The sequence below is a fragment of the Manis pentadactyla genome, chromosome 8 (genome assembly GCF_030020395.1).
Source record: "Manis pentadactyla isolate mManPen7 chromosome 8, mManPen7.hap1, whole genome shotgun sequence".
Classification (NCBI taxonomy): domain Eukaryota; kingdom Metazoa; phylum Chordata; class Mammalia; order Pholidota; family Manidae; genus Manis; species Manis pentadactyla.
Genome location: NC_080026.1, coordinates 112,262,660 through 112,289,650, shown reverse-complemented (window position 1 = coordinate 112,289,650; position 26,991 = coordinate 112,262,660). Strand labels below are relative to the sequence as shown.

General features: G+C 40.8%; 1 protein-coding gene across 2 annotated transcripts in view; it reads left to right on the top strand.

Annotated features, from left to right (window-relative positions):
* The first annotated feature begins 4,273 nt into the window (after nucleotides 1-4,273).
* FBXW4 (F-box and WD repeat domain containing 4) overlaps nucleotides 4,274-26,991 on the top strand; it is a 76,571-nt gene continuing 53,853 nt past the window's right edge. The window contains exons 1-4 of one of the 2 annotated variants that reach the window (XM_036898950.2): nucleotides 4,274-4,980; nucleotides 20,910-21,005; nucleotides 23,366-23,551; nucleotides 23,997-24,129. In XM_036898950.2, coding sequence (XP_036754845.2) covers nucleotides 4,289-4,980; nucleotides 20,910-21,005; nucleotides 23,366-23,551; nucleotides 23,997-24,129 — 1,107 coding nt within the window. In that variant the 5' untranslated portion in view covers nucleotides 4,274-4,288. The remainder of the gene's footprint in view (nucleotides 4,981-20,909; nucleotides 21,006-23,365; nucleotides 23,552-23,996; nucleotides 24,130-26,991) is intronic. The other variant, XM_057506240.1, reaches the window with a different exon arrangement.

Below are 26,991 nucleotides of genomic sequence, written 5' to 3'. Positions count from 1 at the left end.
TAAAAAATACAGAAAAATACAAAGTAAAATCTCCAAATTTTATTACCTAGAAAAGCCATTATTAACATAATTCCACAGATTCTTCATTTGCATATATACAGATAGGGAAAAATTTACAAAAAAGTCTTATATAATACATACCATACACCCATCATTAAATTTAACAGAAAAAAATGAAGCTGAAACAAAATGAATTACTAAAGTTTAGTTAAATGTTCTTTTGCAAGATATACTAGGTCCTACAAATCCTTTCAAAGTTTTGCAAAAAGATTATGAAAAGCATTAAGAGGTTGTAGGTCTACATGGTTAAGTATTAAGAAGTAAGTGAGACAAGAACAGGAGCTATTTTAATTGCTTAGAAGCAGCTTTTATTTAGATACTTGAACTGCTTGGTGGTAAAGAACTCATAGGTAAAGTATAACATTACTAGGTGTGCCTTTATCAGTTGTAAGCGATCTTAGAAGACCCAAATTCAACGACTTATTCCACTTTCTGCTGTGTATGGGAAGGACATGCAGCTTTGGGGTCAGACTGTCTGGATTTGATACCTGCTCTGTAACTTAGGAGCCATGTGCCATAGGCTTCAGTCTCCCACCAAAAATGGGTTAATAGTATCTTCCTCATATGGTTGTTGATATGAATAAGTGAGAAAAAAAACCCTGTATCACAGAAAAGCACTTTAAAAATTCTTCTTTGGGGACAAGATATTTTAAAAGATCAAACTGTAGCTAAAAAGTTGGGTTTGTAGTGAAAGTAAATGCATATCTTCGTGGAGAACTTGATATGAATAAGTGAGAAAAACTCTTAAGATAGTACCTGATATACAATAAAATATAAATATATTTATACATACAAGCTATAATTATTATAGAGGAATAATGGTGAGCATCTGAGCCAATGTATGACATTGAAAACTGTCATTCACAAAATAATTTCTTTTTCTCTCATTTATCTCAGAATAATTCCACTGTTAAATCTGTCTATTCCTAAAGTTAAAGGCTGGGTCCCTGATGGGCTTACCAAGTGGGCATGTGGGTGCTGGACTACTGGGTATAGGAATGGGCTCCTGTCTGAGACTGTCACCTACGTTTATAAGAATGGACAGAACATAAAATTGTAGCCTTTTTACAGTCCTAAACATACATTATACACTACTTATAACAGTAATAATCACTACTGTGCATGTCGCTTACATGGATATACACAAAGAACTTTATTTCTACTTAAAAGTCCTCTTTAAAAGTAAATTAATATTAGTGTTTCTAAATACCCAGTATGATATTCATATTGAGTCTTGTTTTAATATATTGTGAAGTCCATGTTTCTGGCAGTTAAGTTTAACATACTCCAATACTTTCAGCTTACTTACTAATATGCAACTTATTTTTAAATAAAAAATTTCATGAGAACAAAAGTAAATTTCACCCCCTACATTATTTCATTATGATTGATTCCTGGATTTGAACTTCAAGGCTTTTCTTAAAGATGCCGTGAAGTCCATTGAACTCTCTCTATCCTCCTTTTCTCTGGCTAGTAATACATTTCTTTCCTTTGATAGTAAAATGGTATTCAAGTTCTCCACAAAGATATGCATTTACTTTCACTACAAACCCAAAACCCAACTTTTTTTTTGTATCATTAATCTACAATTACATGAAGAACATTATGTTTACCAGCCTCCCCCCTTCACCAAGACCCCCTCACAAACCCCATTACAGTCACTGTCCATTAGCTTAGTAAGATGCTGTAGAATCACTACTTGTCTTTGTGTTGTACGGCCCTCCCCGTGCCCCCACCTCCCCACATTATATATGCTAATCCAAACCCAACATTTTGACCACAGTTTGATTTTTTAAAATATCTTGTCCCCAAAGAAGAATTTTAAAAGTGCTTTTCTGTAATGCAGGCTTTTTTTTTTTCAAGTTGGTTTAAATCCCAAGTTGGGCTTTTTTCTTGTGGATAGTGGGAAGAAAGAGTTGATGAAAAATTCTAGCTGCTTCTCTGAGCTGAGAGTAAACTGTTTTTTTTTTTGTTTTTTTTTTATGCTTAAGAATCTAGGGATACACATCACCTAATAAGAGAATCTATGCCAGTTTTCCCTTTTGGCTTTGCCTTTCTGCATAGTGAGTACTTCGGCTTTTTTTTTAAAATCATTCAACCATAAATTGTATCTTAAACAGTTCACTTGATTTCTAGCTTGGGTGTGAAAGAGGGTAATCTGACATTTTTAAATGATGGTTTAATTTCTCCATCAATGATGGCAACATAGGGTAAAGAGTACATTGCACTTGTGTGACTGTGGATTTTAATACTAACTTCATTTATGTTGGGTTAATTAAACAATTTTCTGTGCCTTCAAGCCCTCCAATAAAAACTAGGTGCATGTGGATGAACTACGCTACTTTACTCTGTAAAGGAATGGTTTGAAAAATAGCCAGTGAAAGAAATTATAAACATGTCTAATACAAATGTGAACACAAAATACAGGATCTTAGCAAAAGATCCTATGTGTTGTATTCATCTCTGTCTTCTTTCTAGAGTGGCTCGTAGGACATAAATGCAGCAAAAATCAATAAATGTTGAGTTGATATTACTTCAGTTTGCAGTGTTCCTACTTCAATTTGCAGTGTTCCTACTTCAACAAACAACCTTCTAACAGTATGATACCTGTGAATAAGTAAATTTATTTTCAATGATCTCTAAGAGATAGCTTAAATTGTACCGAAATGTCAGATCAAATATTGCTTTGAATAGGTAGACGACTGGCTGGAGTTTGGAAATCTTTCTCTACATAAAGCCTTCGATTTTTTTTTTTTCGGTAAGGGTATTTTTTTGTAACAAGATTTGACCTGTAACTATTATTGAGAATTTTCTTAGAGGAGTTCAAAGCATTTTACAGGGATCATCTCATTTATCCCTGGAAAGTAAGGCAGAGGCATTATCTCCACTACAGACTTAGAACACTGAAAGGCCAAGATAGGTGGGGTTTTGTTGTTGTTTTGCTAAGATCAAAAAGCAATTCTAGGGCAAAGCCAGATTCTGGTCTGACCCTGTGACCTGATGCTTCTGCAGCGTCATGTGCAGCATCGTCGCTTCCCTTGGTCTCTCCTAGGTTTTGAACAATTTCCAGAGGTGATTTATCATTCATTTTTGCTCCCTGAAAATGGGTCTCAAGGTGTAAATACAAAATAAAACCCCTCCAATCCTTCCTATCAGGATTGGGGGTACAAGATAGACAAGGATAGGCATCTTCTTGTTCCCCAAATCTTACTGCCTAGCCCGGTGCTGTCCAATAGAAAAATAATTTGGGCTACAAATATTTTAAATTTTCTAGTAGTTACATTAAAATTTATTTAGCTCGACATATCAAAAATCTTATCACTTCAATATGTAATTAATACAAAATCATTAATGAGATAGTTCACATTTTCTTGTATAAGTCTTCAAAATCTGGTGTGTGTTTCAGACAGCACACTTCAATTTGGACTAGCCACACTTCAAATGCCTAACAGCCACGTGTGACTAGGGGAGAGACGGTGTTGGAAATCATGTCTAGATTTCTAGGTTTTTCGTAGCTCTCCCTTCAGACTGCTGTCCTTGTGCATGGGATGGGTGGTGTGGGGGAGGGTTCCTGGGCGGCCTTGGAGAATCCACTTAAATTTGCACTGTGAATGATAAGAAACCTTAGCTTCACTGATCCCGATACATGACTAGGGAGTTACAGATTCAAGATCTAGAGGACTGCAACCTTCCCAAATGTCTAAAATACCAGTTCACTGCCAGGACCAGGTTCACAACCCTGTGGGAGGGCCCAGGTCAAGGAATCTGCCAACTTTTAGGGCTGCAGTTTTGTGCGTCCCTGGTATGTAGCCTGTGCAAAAGAGGCATAACTGGAGGATGAGGAGGGCTCCCAGAGAGGGATGGCCACGAGTGGGTGCTTCCTGAGGGCAGGGGCTCCAACTAGATGCTTCTTGAAGGCAGAAGATCCTCTTGTGGCCTTGGGCAAGGTCCTTAGCGGGCCTCACATGCTAGGCGAATGAATGCATGTGCTTCTCTACCAAGCGCTCCAGGCGGCCCAGGGGATGAGGGAGGGGGTCTGCTCCCCGGGCGGCCCGCACCCCGAAGCAGCTCTACCGTCGCGGGTGTGAGGGGCGGGCCCACGTCCTGGCCCGCGCCACCCCATGTGACCCGGTACGAGATGGTGTCGCCTCCTCCTGGGGCGGCGGCGTTGACGGCGGCGGCGGCGGCTTAGGCTCGGCCCCGCGTTGGGCCGGCCCCGCGGCCGCTCATGGGCAGCCAAGGCCTCTCGGGGGACCCCGAGAACGGCGGGTCCGGCGAGGGCGACAGCGGGGAGGCGAGGAAACTGCAGGAAGGGAGGACAGCGAGGGGGAAGCGCAGGAAGGGGAAGGGGAAGGGAAAGGGAAAAGCGGGCGCGGGGCAAGGCGGAAGAGGAAGCGGGGCCGGAGGGAAAGCGGGGCCGCAGCCGGCAGCGGGGCTGGGGGCCGAGGCGGGGGCGAGGGCAGGCCCGCGGGAGGAGGGAGAGGGAGGCGGAAGCGTGGAGGAAGGGGCGAGAAGGACCGCAGCGGCTGAGGGGGCCGTACTGGCCGGGAAGGAGGCCAGAGGAAGAGAGGATGGGAAGGAGGGGGAGTGGAGGGTCAGGGCTGGGCGGCGGGAGGACGCACGGCCGCAGAGAGCACAGGGACGCGAGGGTCAGGCTTGGCGCCGCGTCGCGGGGGCAGCGGCGGCCGAGGAGGAGGCTGCGGCTCGGGAGCCTGCCGGCCGCCCCGCTGCGGGGCCCGCGCTCTGGCGCCTGCCGGAGGAGCTGCTGCTGCTCATCTGCTCCTACCTGGACATGCGGGCCCTCGGCCGCCTGGCTCAGGTGTGCCGCTGGCTGCGGCGCTTCACCAGCTGCGACCTGCTCTGGCGCCGGATAGCCCGGGCCTCGCTCAACTCCGGCTTCACGCGGCTCGGCACCGACCTGTAAGCGCCTGCTCGCCCGCCCGCTCCCCGCCCCTGGCCGGCCCGCGTCCCGGGAAAGGGCGGGGCGCCGCGGCCTGGTCGGCCTGGGGCCGTGACGCACCCCGGTTCTGAGGCCCAGACCCGGTCTCCGCCAAGACCTCTCCCTGAGCGCCCCTCTTTTCTCGGAGGCCCCCATCTGAGGAAGAGCATCCCTCAGTCAGTACCGTCCCCTTCGGAGGCTTCTGACAATTAGCCAGCTTAAGCACTGCCTTCAGCTTTTAACTGTGTCTTCGCAGACGTCGACTGCTTGTGTTCCTCAGCCCTCAGGGGAGCCCGACTGGTCTGCGACTTTGTACGCCTCCTCCGGTCTAGGTCTAGGACCCATGCGCTCCATGTGGTCCATCAGAACGTGTTTGTGCACATTCATCCCCTCGCCCTCTTCTAAAGATTGTTAGGCTTCAGGGCTCAGTCCCTAAAAGAAGTCCCTTGGTCCAAGTGTCAGCCACACTTTATAACTTGATACAGATGGATGGACACAAAAAAGGGTGCCTGCTTATGACGGGGAAGATTAGGTCTAGGCTATATATAAAGGCATGCTACTGCAATCTGGCTTGTTTTTGGAGGATTTGAGACCCTCAAATGAAAACCTTTCTTGAACCACTTAAGCTGTTAAATAGGAAGGGAAAAAGTATGTATGGAATTGAGGGAGTAAAGCTTTCGGATGCAATCCAATTCGGGTTGTAAAAAAAAGTAATTCGAATACACTAAAAACATTAAAATTAAAAAAAATTTTTTTTTTCACATAAGAAGCCATGATACCAACACCTCTATACAGTATTCACTTTTGAAAATTACTTTTCAACTGAGAGGTCTTACCCCTACTTAGTGCTGTCTTACCGAGCCTGGCACGATATTTGCATAAATGCATGCCTGTGAGCTGTACCACAATGAGATTAAAAACATTCCTCTAATATTAAACTTTCATGTTGTGTCCAGCTTTTTGCTATTATAGATAACAATGAAATGAATAATGCATTTTTGGATAATAGCTTTATTGAGATATGTCACATACCATATAATACGTATGTCTTTTTGAAATAGTTGCTTAAGATTGGCATTAATGGATCAAAGGTTATGGTTTGTAAAGGTGTTATATGAAGCTATAGTGGTGCCAGCAAAGAATGATTGAGCCAATTTTATGTGAGAATTTTTAAAGTCTGCTATTTCAGTGGGGATATGATGGTATCTCAGTTTTATTTTGCATATCTTTTACCACTGACCCGATAAATATTTTTCCATGCGTTTGTTTCACAAGAATGTCTGTACTTAGTCTTAGTCCATTTATTATTGGGGTCTTGATGTTTTCTTTCTCTTTAAAATTTTTTAAATTTAAATATAGTTGATAAATAGTATTATATTAATTTCAAGTATACAACATAGTGATTCAACTGTTATATACATTAAATGCTCACCCAACTAATGCAGTTACTGTCAACACAGAAAGATGTTACAGAACTATTGACTATATTCTCTATGCTGGACAATCATCTCTGTGCTTAATTTATGTTATGATTGAGATTTTGTGCCTCTTTATCCCCTTCACCTATTTCACCCACCTTCTCTAAACCCTACCCCATGGTAACCACCTGTCACTTCTCAGTGTCTATGAGTCTACTACTATTTTGTTCATTTTGTTTTGTTTTTAGATTCCACATATAAGTGAAATTGTATGGTATTTGTCTTCTCCGCCTGATGTATTTCACTTAGCATAATACCCTCTAGGTCCATCCATATTATTGCAAATGGCAGGATTTCTTTCTTTGATATTTTTCTTATAAATTTGGGATCCTTGTGGGCTATTAGCCTACAGACATTAGGTTCTAGTCTGTCATCTTTGATGCAAATGTTTTTCCCAGTCAGTTCTTTTGACTTTACTGTTTTTAGCCTATGGGAGTTTTACACCTAAATATATCAGAATCTGTCAGTTTTTTTGTTATTCTTTTCTCTTTTTGTACCTCAAAGCTGAGAAATTATAATTCCTCCGGAGACCTGTTAAGTCTTCTTTTTGATATTCTGCTGGTTTTCCTATAATTTGATTTTGTAAATAGTTAACACTCATCAATGTTACTTTTGTTTTGGTTCAAGGGGTGAGTTCAACTTTTTTTTCCTAATGGCTACATAGTTATCACTACACCTTTTCTTAAATAATTCTCTTTCCTTTTGTTTTAGAAAGCTTACGTTGCCAAATATTAAGTTTATGTGTGCATGGGTACATACATGTATACATGTGTGGGTTTATATATATAGGATCTATATCTGGACTCTTATTCCAATGATAAATTTTTCAATTATTATTTTAAATATTGTAGGTTTTTGATGGAGTCTAATATCTGTTAGGGTTAGATTATCTTGTTGGCTTTTTGTGTGTCATGTATCCACTCTTCATCCTCCCAACAAAAAAAAATTCTTTGCCTTTTCAAAAGTTCCTGTGGTTTTCACTGTAAAGCTCCCACATATTTGTTGTTATATTTATTCCTCAGTATTCGTAAGTATGTCATACATTTTATTTTTATTGGGCATGCAGTCTGTATTTCAGTATGCTTTCTAACTGGGCATTATTAATGATGTACAAGATTACCATAATCTTTTGTGAATTTTGAACCTGGTCATTTTGCTTAACTTTTATTAATTCTAGTATGAGTTTCTTGATGATAATAATTCTTTGGGATTTTTTTTTTTTTTTTGCATGCAGTCTTGTTATCTTCATTTCTTATAAGAAAAGCTCTTTCAAAGAATGCATCAACTGACCTATCAGAGAAGTTGGCTAAAAAGACTGGAACCCAAGCCAGTCTCTTTACCGAGACTGAATGAATGAATGAATGAATGAATGGAAGAATTGACGTTTATTTTGCTTTCCTTTTCAAATGCTCTAAACGATAATGGAATGAGTGTGCATGCTGTAAGCAACAGTAACAAAATGAAAATGAGTTTATAAAGCACTTTGGGACTGCCAAGTGATACGGATTCACTGTTTATTAGCCATGTGTGTTTTGATTTCTTGCCTGTGTCTTATTCCTTATAAGAACGTTGTTTTACTGCAGCATTTGATAAAGAGGGAGGTCACTGCTTGTGTTTTCTGTGTTGAGGGGAGAAGTTGTATGTGCTACAGCAGGTGGATTGAGTGTTTACCAGTGTAGTCTGTTTCTGGACAGCTGCAGAGATGTGATAAGCCATCAAGAAGGTGGTTGATATCTCTGGAGGGAGACAGCATACACCCTAGTCTTCATAGAGTGTCAGGGAGACCAGGTCCAAAGTACAGGGAGAGTATGACTGCTTGTAGTTCATGCTTTGGGCTAATTAACTGCAGACTGGACAGTGGGATGTTTTTATAAGCACAACACAGAGGTGTATCTAACTGGATTGGAGTTTTATCATTTATAAAGAATGGGAATAACATACCCAGCAAAATGAGGCTTAAATGTAGTAATGTGTGAGTGCTAGGACAGTGTCCCCATATAGTAGGCATTTAATAAATTGTTGTAAGATGGAACTTGTTAATTGCTTGGCTTTGCCTCTAGGCAATCTGTATATAGCAAAAGTGGAGATGGTTGGACTTGGAGGTACTGCCTAAAGACAGGAGGTAGGGGAACACACAAACATACAGATGCACACACACAGCTTACTTCTCTCACCTCTCCTGAATGTTTTTGGAAACAGGACAGCAGAACCTGTGAGCTTAGGGTTCACACTTCTTCCCCAAAGAGCCTCTTGATTCTCAGAAATACAAACGGCTAAGGTTTACTGACCTTCCGGCCCAGGGCAAGTCCCATTCACTTTGGCTGTTCCTAACCCGTCATAGCTTTGTTGAGTAAGATGAACTGCTTTGGTTCCTTGTGATTTGTTAATGGTCTTATACTTGTGCTTGAAGGCATTCTGGACACTTTAAAACCACAAACAAATAATTTGCTTTCCTTTAGGCCTCTTGCCCAAACAGTGAACATGGGTAGGTATCCTGAGCTTTTTAAAAAAAAGTAAACACAAAGACAGTTTGAGTCTGTCATCTGGTTTAAAATCAGTTTTGTTTGAAGGTTTTATGAAGCCTGGGGGAATAGAAATATCTTTAATATAAAAATCAAGGAAACATTTCATATAGCCATCTTTTATGTTTTCCCTAAAGAGTTGGGGAAAAAGTAACCTAACCTAGTTCGGTCTTCAAGAATAAAAAAGTGAAATTTAACTGTCAGTTTACAATATAGGCTGAATGCAAGAAGCAGATAGACAGACAGTATGACAGGTGGCAGAACAAAGGTGGTCTCTGCAAGTTCTAATACTGAAAGTGACTGAGAGCAAAGGATAGAAGAAAAAAGTCTATCCGTGTATATAAATCTATGGGTTTTTTAAAAGTACTTTTGCTAGTCTTATGTTAAAGAAAGCTAACTTGATCCTCTTCCTCTCAAAGCCCTACATGTTTTCAAACTTGAGTTTGATTTTAAACATTCTTTTAGCAATACCTGGGTGCTCTCTTGCATTTGCCTGTGATAGGTTTGCCTAGCATTAATAATAGGTGTTTAAGGAGTAAGGCTGTGAGGTGTATGCCCTGGGACGTACATTCATTCCTCAGCCAGCGTCTTGTAGGCTTGGAACTCTTTGAGGCAGGGGAAGAGGGTATCTGTTTCAGTGATGATTAACGTCCCAGAGTGGTGAGATGGACACAGATAAGCAGAGTGTGTTTGTTTGTTTTAAAATGATTGCCCCTAAGAGCATTTTTTTGGCCCAGAAAGCATAAAGTTTCCTAACTCTGAACGGAGAAGGCATTACTGACTGGTTACATTTAAGACATCTACAGTGATTTTCAGAAAACCATTAGCAACTTAAAGTAGCTTAGGCTTGCTTCTTCACCTTCTGCCTTACGTAGGGAGGAGAGCCATGTACTTGTTCTCCAGTTCATTGAAATGTTTTATATAAGGATGTATTTATCGTAAGCTGTTTTGGAAAGGCCTTATTTTTAATGGTTTTGTGAGTTAAAGTTGAGTTCAACTTACATTTTTAACCTTAATAAAGCAACACACCTGCGGAAGTAGGCAATGGTCTCGTGCAGCCTGTACTGCCAGATGCAAACTGGGAGAATGGAGGAGTCCTTTTCCTCCAAGAATGTGAGAGTGCAGAAGCTGCTTATATCTTTTCCAGGCTTGTAAAACTTGAATAGTAGGGGATGACTTGCCTAGCTTTCAAGGTAGAAACCCAAAGTCCTCATAGTCTGCAAGATGGCAACTCATGTGGGAATGAGATTTCTGAAGATATTTCTGTACTCCATATTTAAAATTTTCTTTGTCTAACACCTTCACCTCAGGTAAAGATTGTGTTTGAGCTGCTGAAATCAAACTGATGTTGAGGTTATTGAGGAAGCTTACAGATTTAAAAAAAAATACTTGTGACTATTTGACATAGAAAAGAATTACCTTTGTGTGGCAGTTTAATATTAATTCTGGGTTGATCCTGGCTTTGGATTAGTTTCTGGTTCTAATTCGCAACCATGAAACGGAGAAATTTGGGTAGACTCTTTGTGAGGCCAGGCACCTGTAAATTTTGAAAATTTAACATGAGATCAATTGTTTGAAAAAATAAAGTAAAGTTTTGAATTTTCAGTGAAAATTGGCATACCTCTCACTTTGATCTACAGAAAGAGATTTTTGCTAAGCTCCAGAATTTCTGAGCTCTGTCACCCACTCTGTGACGTTGAAAATCCACAGATTTGGTGTATTCTTGAGGAAAGTCCTTTCTATTCAGCAGTCTTGCTCAGATTTTAATAGGATTCAGATGGAACCCTAGTTGTAATCAATAGAAGCAAGGTGATTGTGCTAATTAAGAATATGTTTATGAATCCTGAATCATGTGGATTTTTGAACTGTATCTGATGTCCAGTATGAGACTATCTGGAGAAAGAATTTCTCCCTTGTTAGACGTTTGGCTGCCGTGTTTCAGCCTTGAGTCAGTTCTTCATTCTATCCAACTGTCCACGTTTTCCTCCCTAGAAGTCTAGGCCACCCAATAGGCCCTGTGCCTGCCCTTCTTTAGCCCACAATTAATTGCCAGTACATTCCTTCTGCTTCTCCTTCTTTTTTGGTATTTGACATGAGCTCAAATTGCTGAGAAAGGTGACAACTGTGAAATGAAGACAGGGCTTGGAGACACCTTAAAAAATACATGCAAAGGCCACTAAATGACAAGAGCAGACTGCCAGGCTCTTTCAAAACATCACCATGTCTGTTGACTTTCCATTCCTTGTCTGCAGCACAAAATTGGAGGTCAAAGAATCATAGGAGTTAGAGATGGAAAAGACATTTGGGGTCAGCCAGTTCATCCCTCCGCTTTCTCCCCCCTGATTCCAAATTATCCCTTACATTATATTTTTCCCTCCAGCTCTTGTACAGTTTTCACGGTCTTCAGTCAACCCTGGCTGTCACCTTTGGGGAATGATGCTGGAGGCTCTGTCCAGTTTCTCCTCAGCAAAGAGAGATATTGCCTGTGCCCCCAGTTGACATTCATGAACTTCTTCGTTGGTGGTCTCAGCTGAGAGGCTGAAGGCTAACTGGAAGTCTCTCTGCTATGTGGTGGGGCTTTTCTAGCAGAACTGAAGCACATTTAGTGCATGAGGTTGGGGAAGGGGAAAAGGGCTGGAGTGCAGTGTAGCCATTGCTGAGTTTGTTCCTAGAATTCTGTTTTTTTCAAGGTTCTTGACCTGAAAGGAGATTTTTGTGTATCTGTATGAGGAATGTGGTATTGGGGAGGCAGACAGAGACAAGGAAATGATACTGAATAGGAGTTTGATAAGAATCCTAACTTGGAAATTGGTGGGTTGAACAAACAAACAAAAAATACTAGTCCTGTGAAGTAGTAGAAGCTTGTTTCAAGAAATACATGCTAGGGAAAAACAGAGAGGCGGTTTAATGTACAGAAATTTCATCTTACATTCAAGTTGAGGAGAACCAATGAGCTAGAGGCAAGTATTTTAGACTAGCGGACACTTTTGCTTTGGGGTGGGGTCTCTCCTTGCTTTAAGACAATAGAGAAAGAGAAGTCTTTTGCTCGCTGGCTGAATGGTTTGGCAGGGGGAACGGTCATTTTTAGAGGCAGCTTTGGAAGGTTACCCCCAGCTCCCCATCTTATTCAGCAGCTGTCGGGAGCAGTCCAAAGGGGGTATTATATTTCTTCTGGTAACTCTGCCAAGAATCAGAGGAAATCCACAATCTGTGGGCTTTTGGGGAGTGGGGGATGGGGTTGGGGTGGCAGGTGATGGGACAGGCAAATTAAATTGTTTTAAAGTAAATATGTTGAGATACTTTTCCTGGAAAGCTATTTCACTGAAAGGAGTATTTCCCCAGCTCACTAGCTCTGTAATGGGTTCTTTGTCTGTAGAGAAAGTTAGTCTTCCCATACTTCTTTTTCTTTCTTTCCTGTAGCTCCAGCTTTGACCTCCCACGTTTCCTTGACTTTTCCTTTAGAAAGTCTATATTGAAAAGGTGAGTCAATATTCAGTCACGGGTGGTGTGTGTGCTTAAGAGGGGCCTTCCTCCAGAGTTAAGTTACCAAAGGAGAACCTCTCATTCATCCCTTGGCTGCAGTTTGACTTTATCATAATGGCATAGAAACTGGAGATGCAAAAATTTCTGGGTGGTGTCTGGTTCATGTTCTCTTCATCCCTTCATCCAGGCTAGAGGGGCACCAGGGACTTTGAAGCCTGGCCACTTGGGCCGAAAACCTGTTTTGGTGATTAATATGGAGTACAGTTGCAAGATTAAAAACAACCCTGAAAGCAGAGCAGTGTAATTATTCCTTACATTGCAGACGGGGAGCCCAGGGAAAAGTCATTTTGAAGAACTGAGAAGAACAAAGTCTATGAAAATGCCTAATTCATGACTCCCTTAGAGGATGGCCTGTTCACAAAAAATAGTGGTACCTTTCTTGCTGTTGTTAACTCTCAGAAAGTGCTATATCAGCCTTTCTGAAAGTTGTACCACAGGATTTTTGAGAAACTGATTGTGATCGACTGAGTGTAGGTAGGCTGTGTTCCACATCTTTTCCCTTGGGGATTCCAGTGCCAATTGGTAAGTTAAAGACACTGAGAAGTCCTGTGATAGACCTGTTTAATTTTGTTTCAGCCAGTATTGCCCCAGATATTTTGACCATAAAATTCTTTTTTTCCCTGCTTAATCTCTCTTAAGATCTAGTAGAACACACACTGATCAAGTGCTCTGCAAATACAAAACTTGAACAAATAACAGGAGGAAATGAATAAGAATGTGAATACAACTCTAAATTCTAAGCTCATGTAAAGAGTCAGGATTATGCCCAGTGCTTCTGAAACTGTTTTGGACAGCTTTGACATGTAGGTGCCACATTAAGATACTTTATCTGCTCAGAGTCCTTCCCCTGAGCTTCTCTAGCATAAGAATTTGGAGGCCTTGGTTAAATTCTTGAAGATGTGGTATGTTATATACCTTTTTAGGAAGGACTTTTGGAACTTGAAGGTAGTGTGTCCAGGCTCCTGAAATTCTGCAAGTATTATTGAAGGTGTGACTTGCTAAAGGGAGAATTGTACTTTGGGGAACTTGCTTAAGCAGTTCCTAAGCAGTATCCATCAAAATACCTGTGATGCTAGGACCATGGTTTCACTTTTTGTGTCTAAGACATAGTTTTGTGTGATGTTAGAATTTTTATAGTACATTAAAGGATTAAAAGGTTAATGTCTTTCTTGAAAAAAACAAGTTTCAGAAAGTTGAAAAACTTGCCTATTTATTTGTTCACCATCTGACATGTTATTGCTTGGGTTAAAAACTGTTTACTGCCCTGAACTTGTTCTCTTATGTCCTTTGAAAGTTCATGTATTATCCTCTGAACATGCAATCATCCTCTTATTTGTAGCAGATTGTGTCATGAGCTACTTGTGGCTCAGTGGTTTGTCTGACAGAAATCTTCATAAAAGTGTGGCACTTCAGTTGAATAAATAAATTCTATAAATTGTTTGAAATTTGATGGCACACTTAATTCAGAGTTCCTGGTATACCACATTGCTTGGCAGCATGCAGGTTGAGATCTACCTTTAGAAGTACTAAGAGGTTTAAGACTCGATCCTTCGGAATTTATGACTGTATCAGACAAACAAGACATACAGTCATGAAAAGCTGACAGTGCCTAGGGTTACGGTCGGTTCGGTCGAAGGGTTCACACGAGAGGAATGTTTGGAAGAGGGAAGTAGAGGCTTTAGCTGCATCTTGAAGAATGGGTGAATTGACTAGTGCTCCAAAGAGGGAAGCAAAGGGAGGCTGGTGTTAGCAATACAGGAGAAGGTATGGGTATGGGAATGAATGTAGAAGAGAGGCTTGGCTGGGATTCTGTGGCATAGTGCAGAGAGCATGGGAAGTGGGATTGAATGAATATGGTGAGCTGACATTTGGAGGCCTTTCAGGGAAGTCGCAGTCTGCTCCAAGCCCTTCTTGTACATGGTCCTGTCCTCATACTGGCATGTTCCCTACAATCTCACTTCATCCTGGATGTTAGGGCTACTTCCTGCCCCCTGGGCAGAAGGGGGAGCAATTTAACATGATGTAATGATTTTTCACTGATTTGTTTTTGAACCTTAATTATATTTGAACTTATATGGCTGAGGCCATTGGAAGATTTGGTTTAATGCCAAGTATAAATGAAGAGTTAGAGGTTTCTTGTCTTGGGCTGCTTAAATATTTGTACATTAGAGCCAAATCCTTAGTATTGATAAAAGAGCTGGTGGATATAATGTGGGGGAAAATGTGCTTTCTGGAAAGCAAGATTATAAGAAATCAAGAGACAGTATGAAGTTAAAATTCCAAGCCCCAAGCATCATGTGCATAGCCCTGTCCCCCTGCTTAGCCCAGTGCCCCTGAGATGGCCTTGTACACGTGTAGACAGACACCCTCAGTTCCAGAATTCCCAAGTCAGCAGGAAGTCATGGAAATCATGCCAGTCACACAGGTAGGTAGCATTGTGGCATCCAGGGGGACAGACTTCCAGATGGGGTAGGGAGAGCAATGGATTTGTGATCCAGGAGATTGCTGATCTTAGAGACCTCGCTGGTTTAAGACTCTCCCATACACCTACACTTTCCACTCCTTCACCCCCATCCCCCCACCCCACTATTTTTCTTCAGACTAGGTTTATTTATTTGCTTTTGGCTTGGGCTGTGAACCAGGAGAGGTGAAATGAAAGAGGACTCTAGATAACTGCCTAGATTAATTTCTGTCCCTCTGGACTCATTTGTTGCCAAGATTTTAAGGGGCCCGATAGCTTACCATGGGTGCATGTTGTGTTGTTTTTGTTTAAAATAGGTCATGCACCTAGGAATGCAGTTGAACTCTAATGGTGACTAAGTGCCGGAAAGCTGAGAGGGAGGGGGCCCAAGTGGAAAAATGAGCCTGAGGCAAGAGAAGGACGGCTGGGAAAATGGAAGTTCCACCAGGCCCACAGCCCAGGTTAGAGATTCCTCTGCGCATTAACAGCCATGAGGGAGGTTTATTTACAGGGCACTAATCATTTTGGGGGGGAGCACCCCCACTTTCCACCACTAACTGTTGGAGAAACAGCCAACTGGAGAGCATTTCAAGGGTGGGAATAAGGGCCCTTATTGAATTCCGAGGGGCACTTGCTCTGTCTTCTTAAGTCCTTCTGTTGCCTTGTTCTTTTGACCCCCTTTGACTGGACTGTGACAGTTCCCCAGGGAGGGAGGGATACCTGTGTTCAGAGAAAGAATATTCTTTTCATTTCTTCTGAGTTTTCAGGTGCTGAAGCTAATAAGAATATAGATGAGATTCGGCCACCAGCTAGGGAAACTAACCATCAAAAATGATTGAAGGAACAAAAGGGATGAAAAGGCTGAGTTGTTAAAAAGCTGCTTTTAACAAAGTGGTACGATTTCTCAAGTCAAAGGCAAATGGAATGGTTTTTAAAAGTTGAGGTTTGATTTGAAGGACCAGAGCCGTGTATTTTGATTACACTGTTCCTTGTGGGAGAGGACACCGCACCTGCTCTTTGGGAGCTGCTTCTAAAGTTCAACTTTGAAAGTTTCTCGCTGCTGTGATCAGGCCCTCAGGGCAGTGCTTTGACCCTTAGTAAAGTGTCACCAAATGGCCGTTAAGTGATCAGGGAGATGAGAGAAATGTTCTTATCCCAGTTCAGGAACTATATAGGTGCCTTCCCCCTTGTTGTCTTCCTGCTGTGATCCAGAAGTTTTGGTTTCACCACCACTTATTAGGCCTAACTCAAGAGTCGAGGTGAACTACAATGATCTCTTATATCTGTGAGGGATTTGCAGGAAACATTTGACAGGGATTCTAATCTTTTGTGTGTGTGTGTGAAGAGTTCAGTTCTTCCGTCCATTCTGTTGACCGTCTCTCACTGTCCTCAGTCCTCTGTCCATCTGACAGTGCTGCTCTCCAGGAACGGGAGACCCGGGGATACACTCCCCCAGTGGACAAACTCAGTAATGTGTCTTAGCTTGGACATGTGTACACCCAAATCCTAATCATTCAGCCTGAAAGAGGACTAATGTTTAGTATTAAAAGAACAATTTCTAATAGTTGTAATTAACCTAGTTAGGAGAAAAATAAATGATTACTGGATTTGCTTTTGTGACAACACCTTTAACGGATATTAACTATTACATATGTTTATGTAAAAATAATTGACCTTCTTTGTAGTGATGTGGTGTATGACTTAAACTGTACTTCATTTTAGTTGTTTTAAAAAAGCATCTGAAATACTATCCTCATTTTATAGGTAAAGAAATTGACAATTAGAGAAGTTAGGTAACCAGGGTTGTATGATTAGTAAGAGGCAGAACTGGGGTTCAGATCCCAGTTTCCTAAGTCTGCCTTCTGTGCTTTTTTGGCAACCTCATTTAATCTAGTACTTAGTTAAAGATAAATTAAATGACCTCACTATCAACAATTATGTGAAAAGAATATCTAAATACTCACTTCCTAAAGCACTATTTAACTTTTCTGATATGTTGTTAATGGAGTCATAATTTTATGTAGTGTGTCCTCATCAATATCTTTATAAATTTGACTTAGTTTTAAAACTACCATTGCTTGGTGTGGTCATTTCCAAAGTGTTTTGCAGCCCTCACAGTTGTCACTTCTAGTGGCAATAATTTCCATGGCATTAGTACACCATTCTCCCTCCCTTATACATATTTGGGCTATTTCCAGATTTTGCTCTAATATATAGCTGCAACTGTAAATATCTTTGTAAGAAATATTTTTTTCTTTTGAATTATTTCTTTGTGATATACTGCCCAAAGTGGGAATGCTGGGGCAGAAGCTGTCATTTAACACCTTTTCTTGACAGAATTTCTTTCTTAAAGGCTGCATCAGTGCACTTCCAGCAATATATATCCAAACCTTTCTGTCAAACTAAAGCTAGTGTCTGGTTTTTCCGCTTACTAGACGTGAGGTGGTACTTTAATAACTGTTTAACAGGCACTTCTGTAAACTCTTATTGTTGTGGGTTGTGCCTGGTGTTTCATCATGTGAACCCTGTTTCACTGCACTTATCTGCAGCTGGATGTGGATGACAGGGTATCAGGACCAGGATGCTATTGTGATAGATTTTTATCTGTCCCCTAAAAGTCTTAGAGATACAACTTATGTACCTATAGTATTAATTGTTAATTTTCTCTTCTGGAAATCTAAATTATTCCAGAATAAAAAAAATGCTTATTTTTTTAAAAAGAGAAGAAAATCAAGGATATTCAGAAATAACCACCCTTATATGGCATTGGAAGTATAATTTGGTATAACCTCTTTTGGAAGACAAATTGGCAGTATCTACCAAAATTAAAAATACACAATTTCCTTTGAATATGTACCATTTCTAGTAATTTTTTTCCAGGTATGTTCTCACACATAAAGAGAGGTATAAAGGTATTTATTGCAGCATTACTTATAATAACTAAAGTCTAGAAACCTTTTAATATTAATAAGTAGGTGACTGATGATTGAGTCACACAATAGAATTTTATGCAGCTGTTCAAGAGAATGAGATGAATCTAAATGTACTGCTATGTAACAATTCCCAAGATATATTGTTAAGTGAAGAAAGCAATGAGTAAAACTTATATTTTTAAAATTAAAAAGTAGGTTTATGTACAGTTAATGATTCTGTAACATCTGACTACGGTGATAGACAGTGACCACACTGGAGGGGGTGAGGACTTGATAATACGGGTGAATGTGGAACCATTGTGTTGTGTATGTGAAACCATCATAAGATTGTATATCAATGGTACTTTAATTTAAAAAGTGGGTGTATGTATAAAGACACACACCAATATATATGCATTTACAGGGTATATGTGGTTGTCTCAGGGAGTCTTGGCCAGGAGTGAGGAGAATGACTCATTTTTGCATTGTTAACCATTCATACTATTTGCATTTTTTAACCCCATGCATGTTAGTTTATTTACCAAAATAATTATTCTTTATAAGTAAGTAAATGAGGCCAGGAGGGTAGAGTATCATTGATCTAGGGATGGATTATTTTCTCTTTCTGCCTGCCAAAACCATGCTTTCTAAACTGTATCTGTTAGAATCTTGAAAGTAGGACTTGCTGGTTGCGTCTTGGTACAGGGTGGTAAGCATGAAGGTGTAATAGAGGCTGGAGGAAATTTGTCTTTCTTCTTTCCCTTATCACTGTAACCCAAGCAGTGTACCTTGTGCTGTTCAGAGGAGCAAGCCAAGGAGACATGGGAGACATGGTGGTCTGAAATGGAATTTAAAAATTTTTGCCCACAATTTCAAAATTCTGTCCAAAGTTGTACTTTCAAAGGGGCTTTGAGCTCTTCTCCCTATTCCCTTGCCCTCCAACCTATTCCCAAACTATGCCATTCCTACTGCCGGTGTATTTGCTTATCTCTTACTATTCTGACTTTCCTATCCAGAAAGCACTATTGACACTTGCCTCCAACATTTTTTAAGTGAGCAATTTAAAGCATATAGAGAAGTTGAATGAATTATACAATGAATGCTTATATTCCCACCACTTTACTATATTTGTTTTCTTATGCATTTCAAAGTGAGTTGCAGGTTATTGTCAGTATACTTCACCCCTAAACACTTCAGCATGCATGTGTATCATTGACTAGAGTATATTTATTTATGGTTCTTTTTTTTTAAGAAAAAAATATATAGTGAAATGCTCAAATCTTTTTTTTTTTTTTTTTTTTTTTTATTGAAGGGTAGTTGACAACAGCATTGCATTACATTAGTTTCAGGTGTACAACACAGCGACTCAACATTTATATACATGATATTTCTAGGTACCAGGTATCACCATACCAAGTTGTTACAATATTTTGACTATATTCCTTATGCTATACATTACATCCCGGTTACTTATTTATTTTACAATTGGAAGTGTGTTTATATATATATATATATATATATACATATATATATATATATATATTGTGAGGGCATCTCTCATATTTATTGATCAAATAGTTGTTAACCACAACAAATCTCTGTATAGGGGGGTCAATACTCAATGCACAATCATTAATCCACCCCAAGCCCAATTTTCGTCAGTCTCCAATCTTCTGATGCATAACGAACAAATTCTTACATGGAGTACAAATTCTTACATAGTGAATAAGTTACATGGTGAACAGTGCAAGGGCAGTCATCACAGAGAAATGCTCAAATCTTAAGTGTATCATTTGACAAATGCTTTATTGACAAATGCTTACATACCTGTGCAACCCAAATCCCTTCATGATTTAGATATATAGTGTTGCCCCAGAAAGTTTCTTCATGTTCCTTCCCAGTTAATCCCTGTCTCCCTTTCCCTTCACTGTTTGATTTTTTCACCATAGATTAGTTATCCTTCTCAAACTTCATATAAATGGACTCATATGATATGAGCTCTTTTGTGTAAGGCTTCTTTAATTCAGCATGTTTTGAGATTTAACCACATTTTGGTGTGTATCAATAGTTCTTTCCTCTTTGTTGCTGAGTAGTGTTTTGTTGTATGAATATACACTGTGGTGTGTTTATTCATTCTCCTGTTGATAGATACCTGGGCTGTTTACAGCTTTTGGCTCTTATGACTTAAGTTCCTTTGAATATTGTTGTGCAAGTCTTTTTGTGGACATATGCTTTCATTTCTCTTGGGTAATTGTTAAGTCATAGAGTGGATATATGTTTAGACTTGTAATAAACTGCCATACTTTTATGAAAAATTACTGTACCATTTTGCTTTCCTATCAAGCATGTAGGAGAGCTCCTTATTGGCGTTTAAAAATATATATGTACATATACAGAGAGGATTTCTTCGTATTTTCTAGAGATAAGCCCTTTGTCAAATACAGATTTTGTGAATATTTTCTCCCAGACTGTGGCTTGTGTATTCATTTTGATGAGCAGATACTTTTAATTTTGATAAGTCTAATTTATCAGATTTATCTTTTACCTTATTGCTTTCTGTGTCTTAAGAAATCTTTGCCTACCCCCAAATTGCACAGATATTTTTATGTAATTTCTTCTATCACTTATACAGTTTGAAATTTTATGTTTAGGTCTATGATCCATTTTAAGTTAATTTTTCTGTATGGTGTGAGGTAAAAGTCAGGGTTAATTTTTTCCCATTTGGATCGCCAGCAGTTCCAGCACACTTTGTCATCCTTTCTCCATTAAATTGCTTTGGCATCATTATAGACATTTTAAAGGACAGGCTGTTTTCCTTGGTTTGCTTGGTTTCCGTACTATGGAGAAGAGTCATTCCTTTCTTGTTTCCTAATTCTTTCACTTATATCCAGTTATGTTCTAGACCTTCCTGAGCCCTGACTCATAAGCCCATGGAATTTCCTCTGATTGGCAATGAGTTGTTGTGACTGGATTATCTGTTCTGTCTGGACACAGGATGGCCAGTGTCCCAGTGAAGGAGCGGGTGAAGGTGTCTCAGAATTGGAAGTTGGGGCGCTGCAGAGAGGGGATTCTGCTGAAGTGGAGATGCAGGTAAGTAGACTCTTGACACTTTTAAAGCTGCTGGGAAGTGAAAAATCTGGTCTTAGCTAGAGTGTAAATATGCCTGTCTTAGGTGGTGTGGTGGTGATCCTTTAAACACCACAAAGGGGGCATCAGAGGGACAACTTTTTTTCACATTTAAAAAAAAGAATTACAAAAAGTACTTAATTTTAACAAATTGTATATTTTTAATGATTATAAAAATAATGTTTATTGTAGAAGTTATTTTTTAAATAGAAAAGTTTAAAGAAGAAAAATAAAACTTGCTTACATAATCCCACTATTTGGAGGTAACCATTGCTAACATTCCTTATAAGAAGAAATAAGTGAAGTCTATATTTCACCCATCTTACTTTATATTTATATTTATTTAAATCTTCTACTCTAGGGAGTGTATACCTTCACCCTTGGCCTCCCTTACCCCACTCCCCTATTTTATTAAAAAGGCAAAAATAGAATCCAAACACTTGAATATGTATGTTATAGGAGATAGAGCTTAGAAAAAGTACCAGGAAATTCAGACAATGGCTTTGGCACTGCTAATGCCACAGATTCTATGCTTCACTGATGCTAAGTTATTTCATAGTTATTATTTGACTCCCTACCAGAAAAGTGCTCCTTGTTGATAGGGTGGGATGGATGGGGAGCATCATGGTTCCTCACTGCACGTTGACCTGTACCTGTGCTGATAGATAGGCAGGTTCTTTCATCTGATGGCCCTTTCTCTCTTCTTGTGTCCAGTTTCTGCTGGTTTCACTGACATCTGTTGCTGTGAACTATGTGGAGGTAGTGGTGGTGGTGATGGTGAAGAAACTACAGGGGAGAAAGGTGGATTTTTATGATGAAGAGTATACCTTCTGCATCTCACTTTTGCCTTTTAATACCAGAAAGTAGAGTTTATTTCTTTATCAAGGTTTTGTCCCTGACGTCTTTTGGGGCTGGTTTCAAGCAGTTTGGCAAATAAACAGGCAAAACAGTTACCAGGCTGCCCTGGGATTTGCCACTGTTCACCTGGCATGAACCTGGTTTCTTGTCCTAGGCAAATGGCTGTTTACCAGATGGCTCAAAACACATGAATTCCAACCCCTTCTGTTTGCTGCCCACTTGAGTGTGCCACAGACTTGTGCACGGGGATGTTGAAGAGGAATGTGCTTGAGTAGCATGTGGGCATCTAGACGCACTCTACACGTTCCATATAATGTATGCACACACGTGTAAAAACCTCATGAGCAGAAACGCAGTTACTACAAAGTCCAAGCTGCATTTAATGGCCTGCCAAGTCAATTTGCAGAACTCTTCCACATTCCCATGACGCTTGTATTAGGGAGTCTGGGGATGAAACAGCCCAGTTTGCCCAGACAGGCTTGGCAGTGGGAGGTGATGTCTCTGTTAATGAGGATGAATCAGCTGTCCCTATGCTTTGCTTGGGACCCAGTAGCTCCAGAACCCCAAGATAGAATAGGAAAGGCTGCTAGAATGTCTGCTTGGAAACGACTTAATTGCTACCAGAGAGTCTGGTGTTTGACAGAGTCCTCTTTTTTCTTTTTTCTTAAGGCTCACTCCATGCCATGGGGCTGGCATGTGGCTTCTAACCCTTCTTCCTCCTGCCAGATTGTAGAGGGAATCTTTACCTGTTTGTGGACTTCTCTTATCAGCTGCCAATGAGAGCTGACTGCTCCTCTGTAGCCCCTGAGCTGTAGTAGGCTGCTGTGGGCCGTGTTTCTTCATCACCGCCTTCACCCTCCAGTACCGAAACATAGCCATCCCCTGTGAGGATCTAGGTATCTAATCAGTACATTAGTGTCCTTTCCCAAATGGGTTTATTCCTTTCACTTAAAAGTGGCCTCTTTGCTATACAGGACAAACGAATGAGGCTTCTCAGGGCTCACTCTTCTCTCCATCACACCCAAACTCATCTATTGGGGAAGAGGTCTTGAAACTTCAAAACTTACCACTTAACACTTCAAATCAGTGAGGATGCAGGGTGAAAGAAAATGACTTCATCTGAATGGAAGGTTTCTCTTCTTTTTGACCCTTTCCACCCCCAATCATTGAATTTGCTAAGCCCCACCTACCCACAAGTCTGGTTGCCAGTAATTCAAGTCTTAAGTATTCTTTAATTAAAAGTGATATTTAATTGGTCTTTTAATTCTAACTCTCTTTTAGAAAGTCCAGTCACCACAAAGCTCAGTTACTCTAGTTTTCTGAGGGTAGTCTAGCGGAGTGAGGTATAGATTTAACCTTGAGGCTTATCCTTGCTTAGTTGGGGATTGGTCAGCTTCTCCAAAGATTGGAGTTGAGTTTCATGCTGTATCTTGATGATGCTTACATTTTCTTTTCCATCTCTGCAGTCAGATGCCCTGGATGCAGCTAGAGGGTGATTCTCTGTACGTATCCCAGGCTAATTTCATCCTGGCCTATCAGTTCCGCCCAGATGGTGCCAGCTTGAACCGTCGCCCCCTGGGAGTCTTTGCTGGGCATGATGAGGACGTTTGCCACTTTGTTCTGGCCAACTCGCATATCATCAGCGCAGGAGGGTAAGTGCTGCAGGGTCTCCTTCCACCCTCTTCCTTAGTACTCTTCAGGGACCTTCTGCCTGCCTCTGACTTTTCTGTCTCAGCTCTAAGGGGATAAGGAGGGAGACCAGAAGAAGAAGTGGTTTTTTTCCATTTGAAGCAGAGAGATTTACCAAAGGCACTTAATAGAGTTAGCTGGAGAAGGAAAACAGGAGAGCCTTTAATGAAAAGTGAAGCTGGTTTTGATACTCTCAAGGGGGCAATTTGTTTTATCTCTCAGCTCTGTTCAGCCCCAAGTGTACTGAGGAAGTAAAGGTATCTAGAAGCTCAGCACCTTACTGGGCTGAATTGCCTAACGCTTAACAAATTTGAATGTCATTGGAGACAGGCTGTTTCTGTAGACTTGTTCTCTCCCTACAGAGAGAATAATTGGCTGCTGGGGATGGGCTCCTTATTTCTCTCTTAGAGATGGGAAGATTGGCGTTCATAAGATTCATAGCACCTTCAGTGTCAAGTACTCGGCTCATGAACAGGAGGTGAACTGTGTGGATTGCAAAGGGGGCATCATTGTGAGTGGCTCCAGGGACAGGACTGCCAAGGTGAGGTGGTCTGCCCTTACATATGGTTATTCCCTCCAGTCTATAGAGAGTGGGGTGGGAGACGGTGGATGGGGCCTTGAGTCTCAGGATTGGCTGAGAGCATTGGTGGGGGCAGGGGTGAACAATACAATAAAGGACTCACTTATGTGCCTCTGGCATGCAGCTTGCCATGCCAGGCTGTGTCCCTGCCAGAGTGGACAGTGGCTGGGACGCTTGCCACTCACTTGAAATGTGGCGTGAACTCAAAAACAGAGGACCTGGCCAGCTTTTCCTCCCTGAGCTGAGTTTCCTCAAGTTTGTGGGTTGAGTCCTGACCCCAATATTTTATTTTAAAATCTCCTTCCTTTTGCTTGCTCTCTGTTTAGGGAGGTTAATTTTTCACCACATTGTTTATAAGCAATCAGGCTGATAATTAAAATGTGTTTTTACTGTGTCTCTGGAGAGTGATGTGGTCAGTAAGCAGTAGAAAAATGACAAGAAACAGGCATTGTTTGTTGCCTCATTGCCCGATTGCCTTGTCTACAGTCAGAGATCTGCCAGGGCATAACAGAATGAGGCTGATAAGTACCTGACCTCTGCTTTATGGACTCCGCTTGTCCACGTCTTGGTCAAACAGGCTCCCACCTGTGAGACGGAGGAGAATTCTTTCTTCATCCCCGTGTCCAGCAGCCATAGCCAAGGACTGTGAACACCTGGTCCTCTGGGCCTGCTGTGGGAACTTTGCTGATGATTCAGCCGATGGTGTGCAGGAGGCCCAGTAGTATTTTGCTTGTCTGTTTCTCAGCATCTGGAGACTTCGTAGTGCTAACAGGAGCGAAATGCTTGTCTGTGTCAGCAAGTGGGCCTCTAAGACACATAGGGAGGGGGCTCAGGAGGGGGAAGTTGCATCTTTTACTCACTAACTTTTCTAACCCTGTGTACCCTCTAGTGACCACTCCTTCATGTAAAAATGTCACCAATTTATGTAGATAAGGACTAAATATGTGTCTATTTATAGAAGTTTGCTATTTTCTTCTTTACACTTTGTACTTTGTCAGAGAGACATGTATACCAACCCAGGGAGCCTGAGAAAAGTCGAGATCTTTTGACTGACCTGGAAACTGAGCTTCGTATTACCTGCTTCCCATTCCCCCAATCCCCACTTCTTACTTCGGTTTCTGATTGGTCACTGTCATGCCATTCCTTGCAAAGAGACTGGCCTTAACTTGCTCTACTGCTCAGAAGCCAGTCAGCATAGAAAGCTTTTGAGGCTTGTTGACCCAGATATTCTCATCTCATTCTAGCATCTTCTTGACGTGGCTTCAAGCTTCCCCTAGGTCTTTTCAGTGACATCTCTTTCTGCTCTCCTACTGTCTATGGTCTGACATCCAGAGCAGTATGAAACTAAGCTTTATGACCACGGGTAGCTATTCAGGGGTACTGACTGCTACAGTAGAAGAATGATAGCAATTTTATTTGGGATATTGGGTTAGTTCCATGTTCAAGTGCCAACTCAGCCCTATTTAGTGGCTTAGCTTTTTTTTCAGGCATTAAAAGCAGTACTTGCTAATTCTGAAATTGTCAGTGCAGTACATCCTATTCCTTTTAGGTCAGTAACAGAATTCTCCCCCAGTTCTTCAAATCAGAAGGCTTGCCAGCAGTCTTGGGACTCCCCAGTGCCAGCTTATCTTTAATGGCTTTCTGGGTGCTCCTTCCGTTCCTCCTTTCTGTTATCTTTGCATTTAGCCACCTTCATCTTCCTGGCCCATTTCCACATAACCACAGGTAGCCTTTTTTTTTTAAATTCTCAAAATAGAAATAAAAGCCTGTATTTATAGTCACCATTTGCTGGGATTTTGCTTTTTATTTATTTATTTATTAGGGTATCATTGATATGCACTCTTATGAAGGTTTCACAAGAAAAACAATGTACCACAGCTAGTCTTTTATAACTGACTCTCCATGTCTTTTTGGTGGCATCTGCAATTCTATAGCTGCTTTTCGAGGCTTCTAATATATGTGAACTAATGTAAGAACTTAGACATGTTTGCCTGTAAACATCTGTAGCCTGTTTGTTGGAAGTGCTGTGTTTTAGGAAAGAGATTTGTTTTACTGGGGTAAAGGGAACTTAAATATTTTCTTCCTTCCAGAAGAGAGAGTTCTCTTCCTCCCTTCCACCCACCTAGTTTCAAATTTACTGTGACTTAGCTTGGATTGCCTCTTGGGCTTTAGTGGGGCTGAGATGTGATAGGACGGTAGCTTATGTTCTTGGTGGGCCTAGATTGGTACTGACTATTCCTTCATTGCCTCCTTTATTTCTTTATTCTTTCATTCTTACAAGTGCCTACTGTATGTGAGGCTTAGTGCACAAAACAATTCAAAGGTGATGAAGATATAGATTCTCTCCTCAAGGGGAGCTGAGACACGTGTGCACCAGCTAGGAAGCTGATCAGAAGTGGCCAGGACTGGGAAATCTAAGGCTCAGGGAAAAGGCCAGAATGTTCCGAGGTTGGAGAGGTCACAGCTGGCTTAGAATAGGAGACTTTATGAATGAGGGAACATTTGAACTTGTTTTGTCTTCTTTTAGTTATTTTTCAATGCATAGATTTGCTTGTTTGTTCTATGATAGTATAGAATGTAACCGGGCACAGTGCTAAGCATGTTACATTTATAGGCATACCTTGTTTTATTGCACTTCACTTTGTTGTGCTTTGCAGAGATTGAGGTTTTTTTACAAGTTGAAGGTTTGTGGTAATTCTGTGTTGAGCAAGTCTTTCAGTTCCATTTTTCCAACAGCATTTGCTAACTTTGTGTCTCTGTGTCACATTTTGGTAATTCTCACAATATTTTCAAGCCTTTTCATTATTATTTTTTATATTTGTT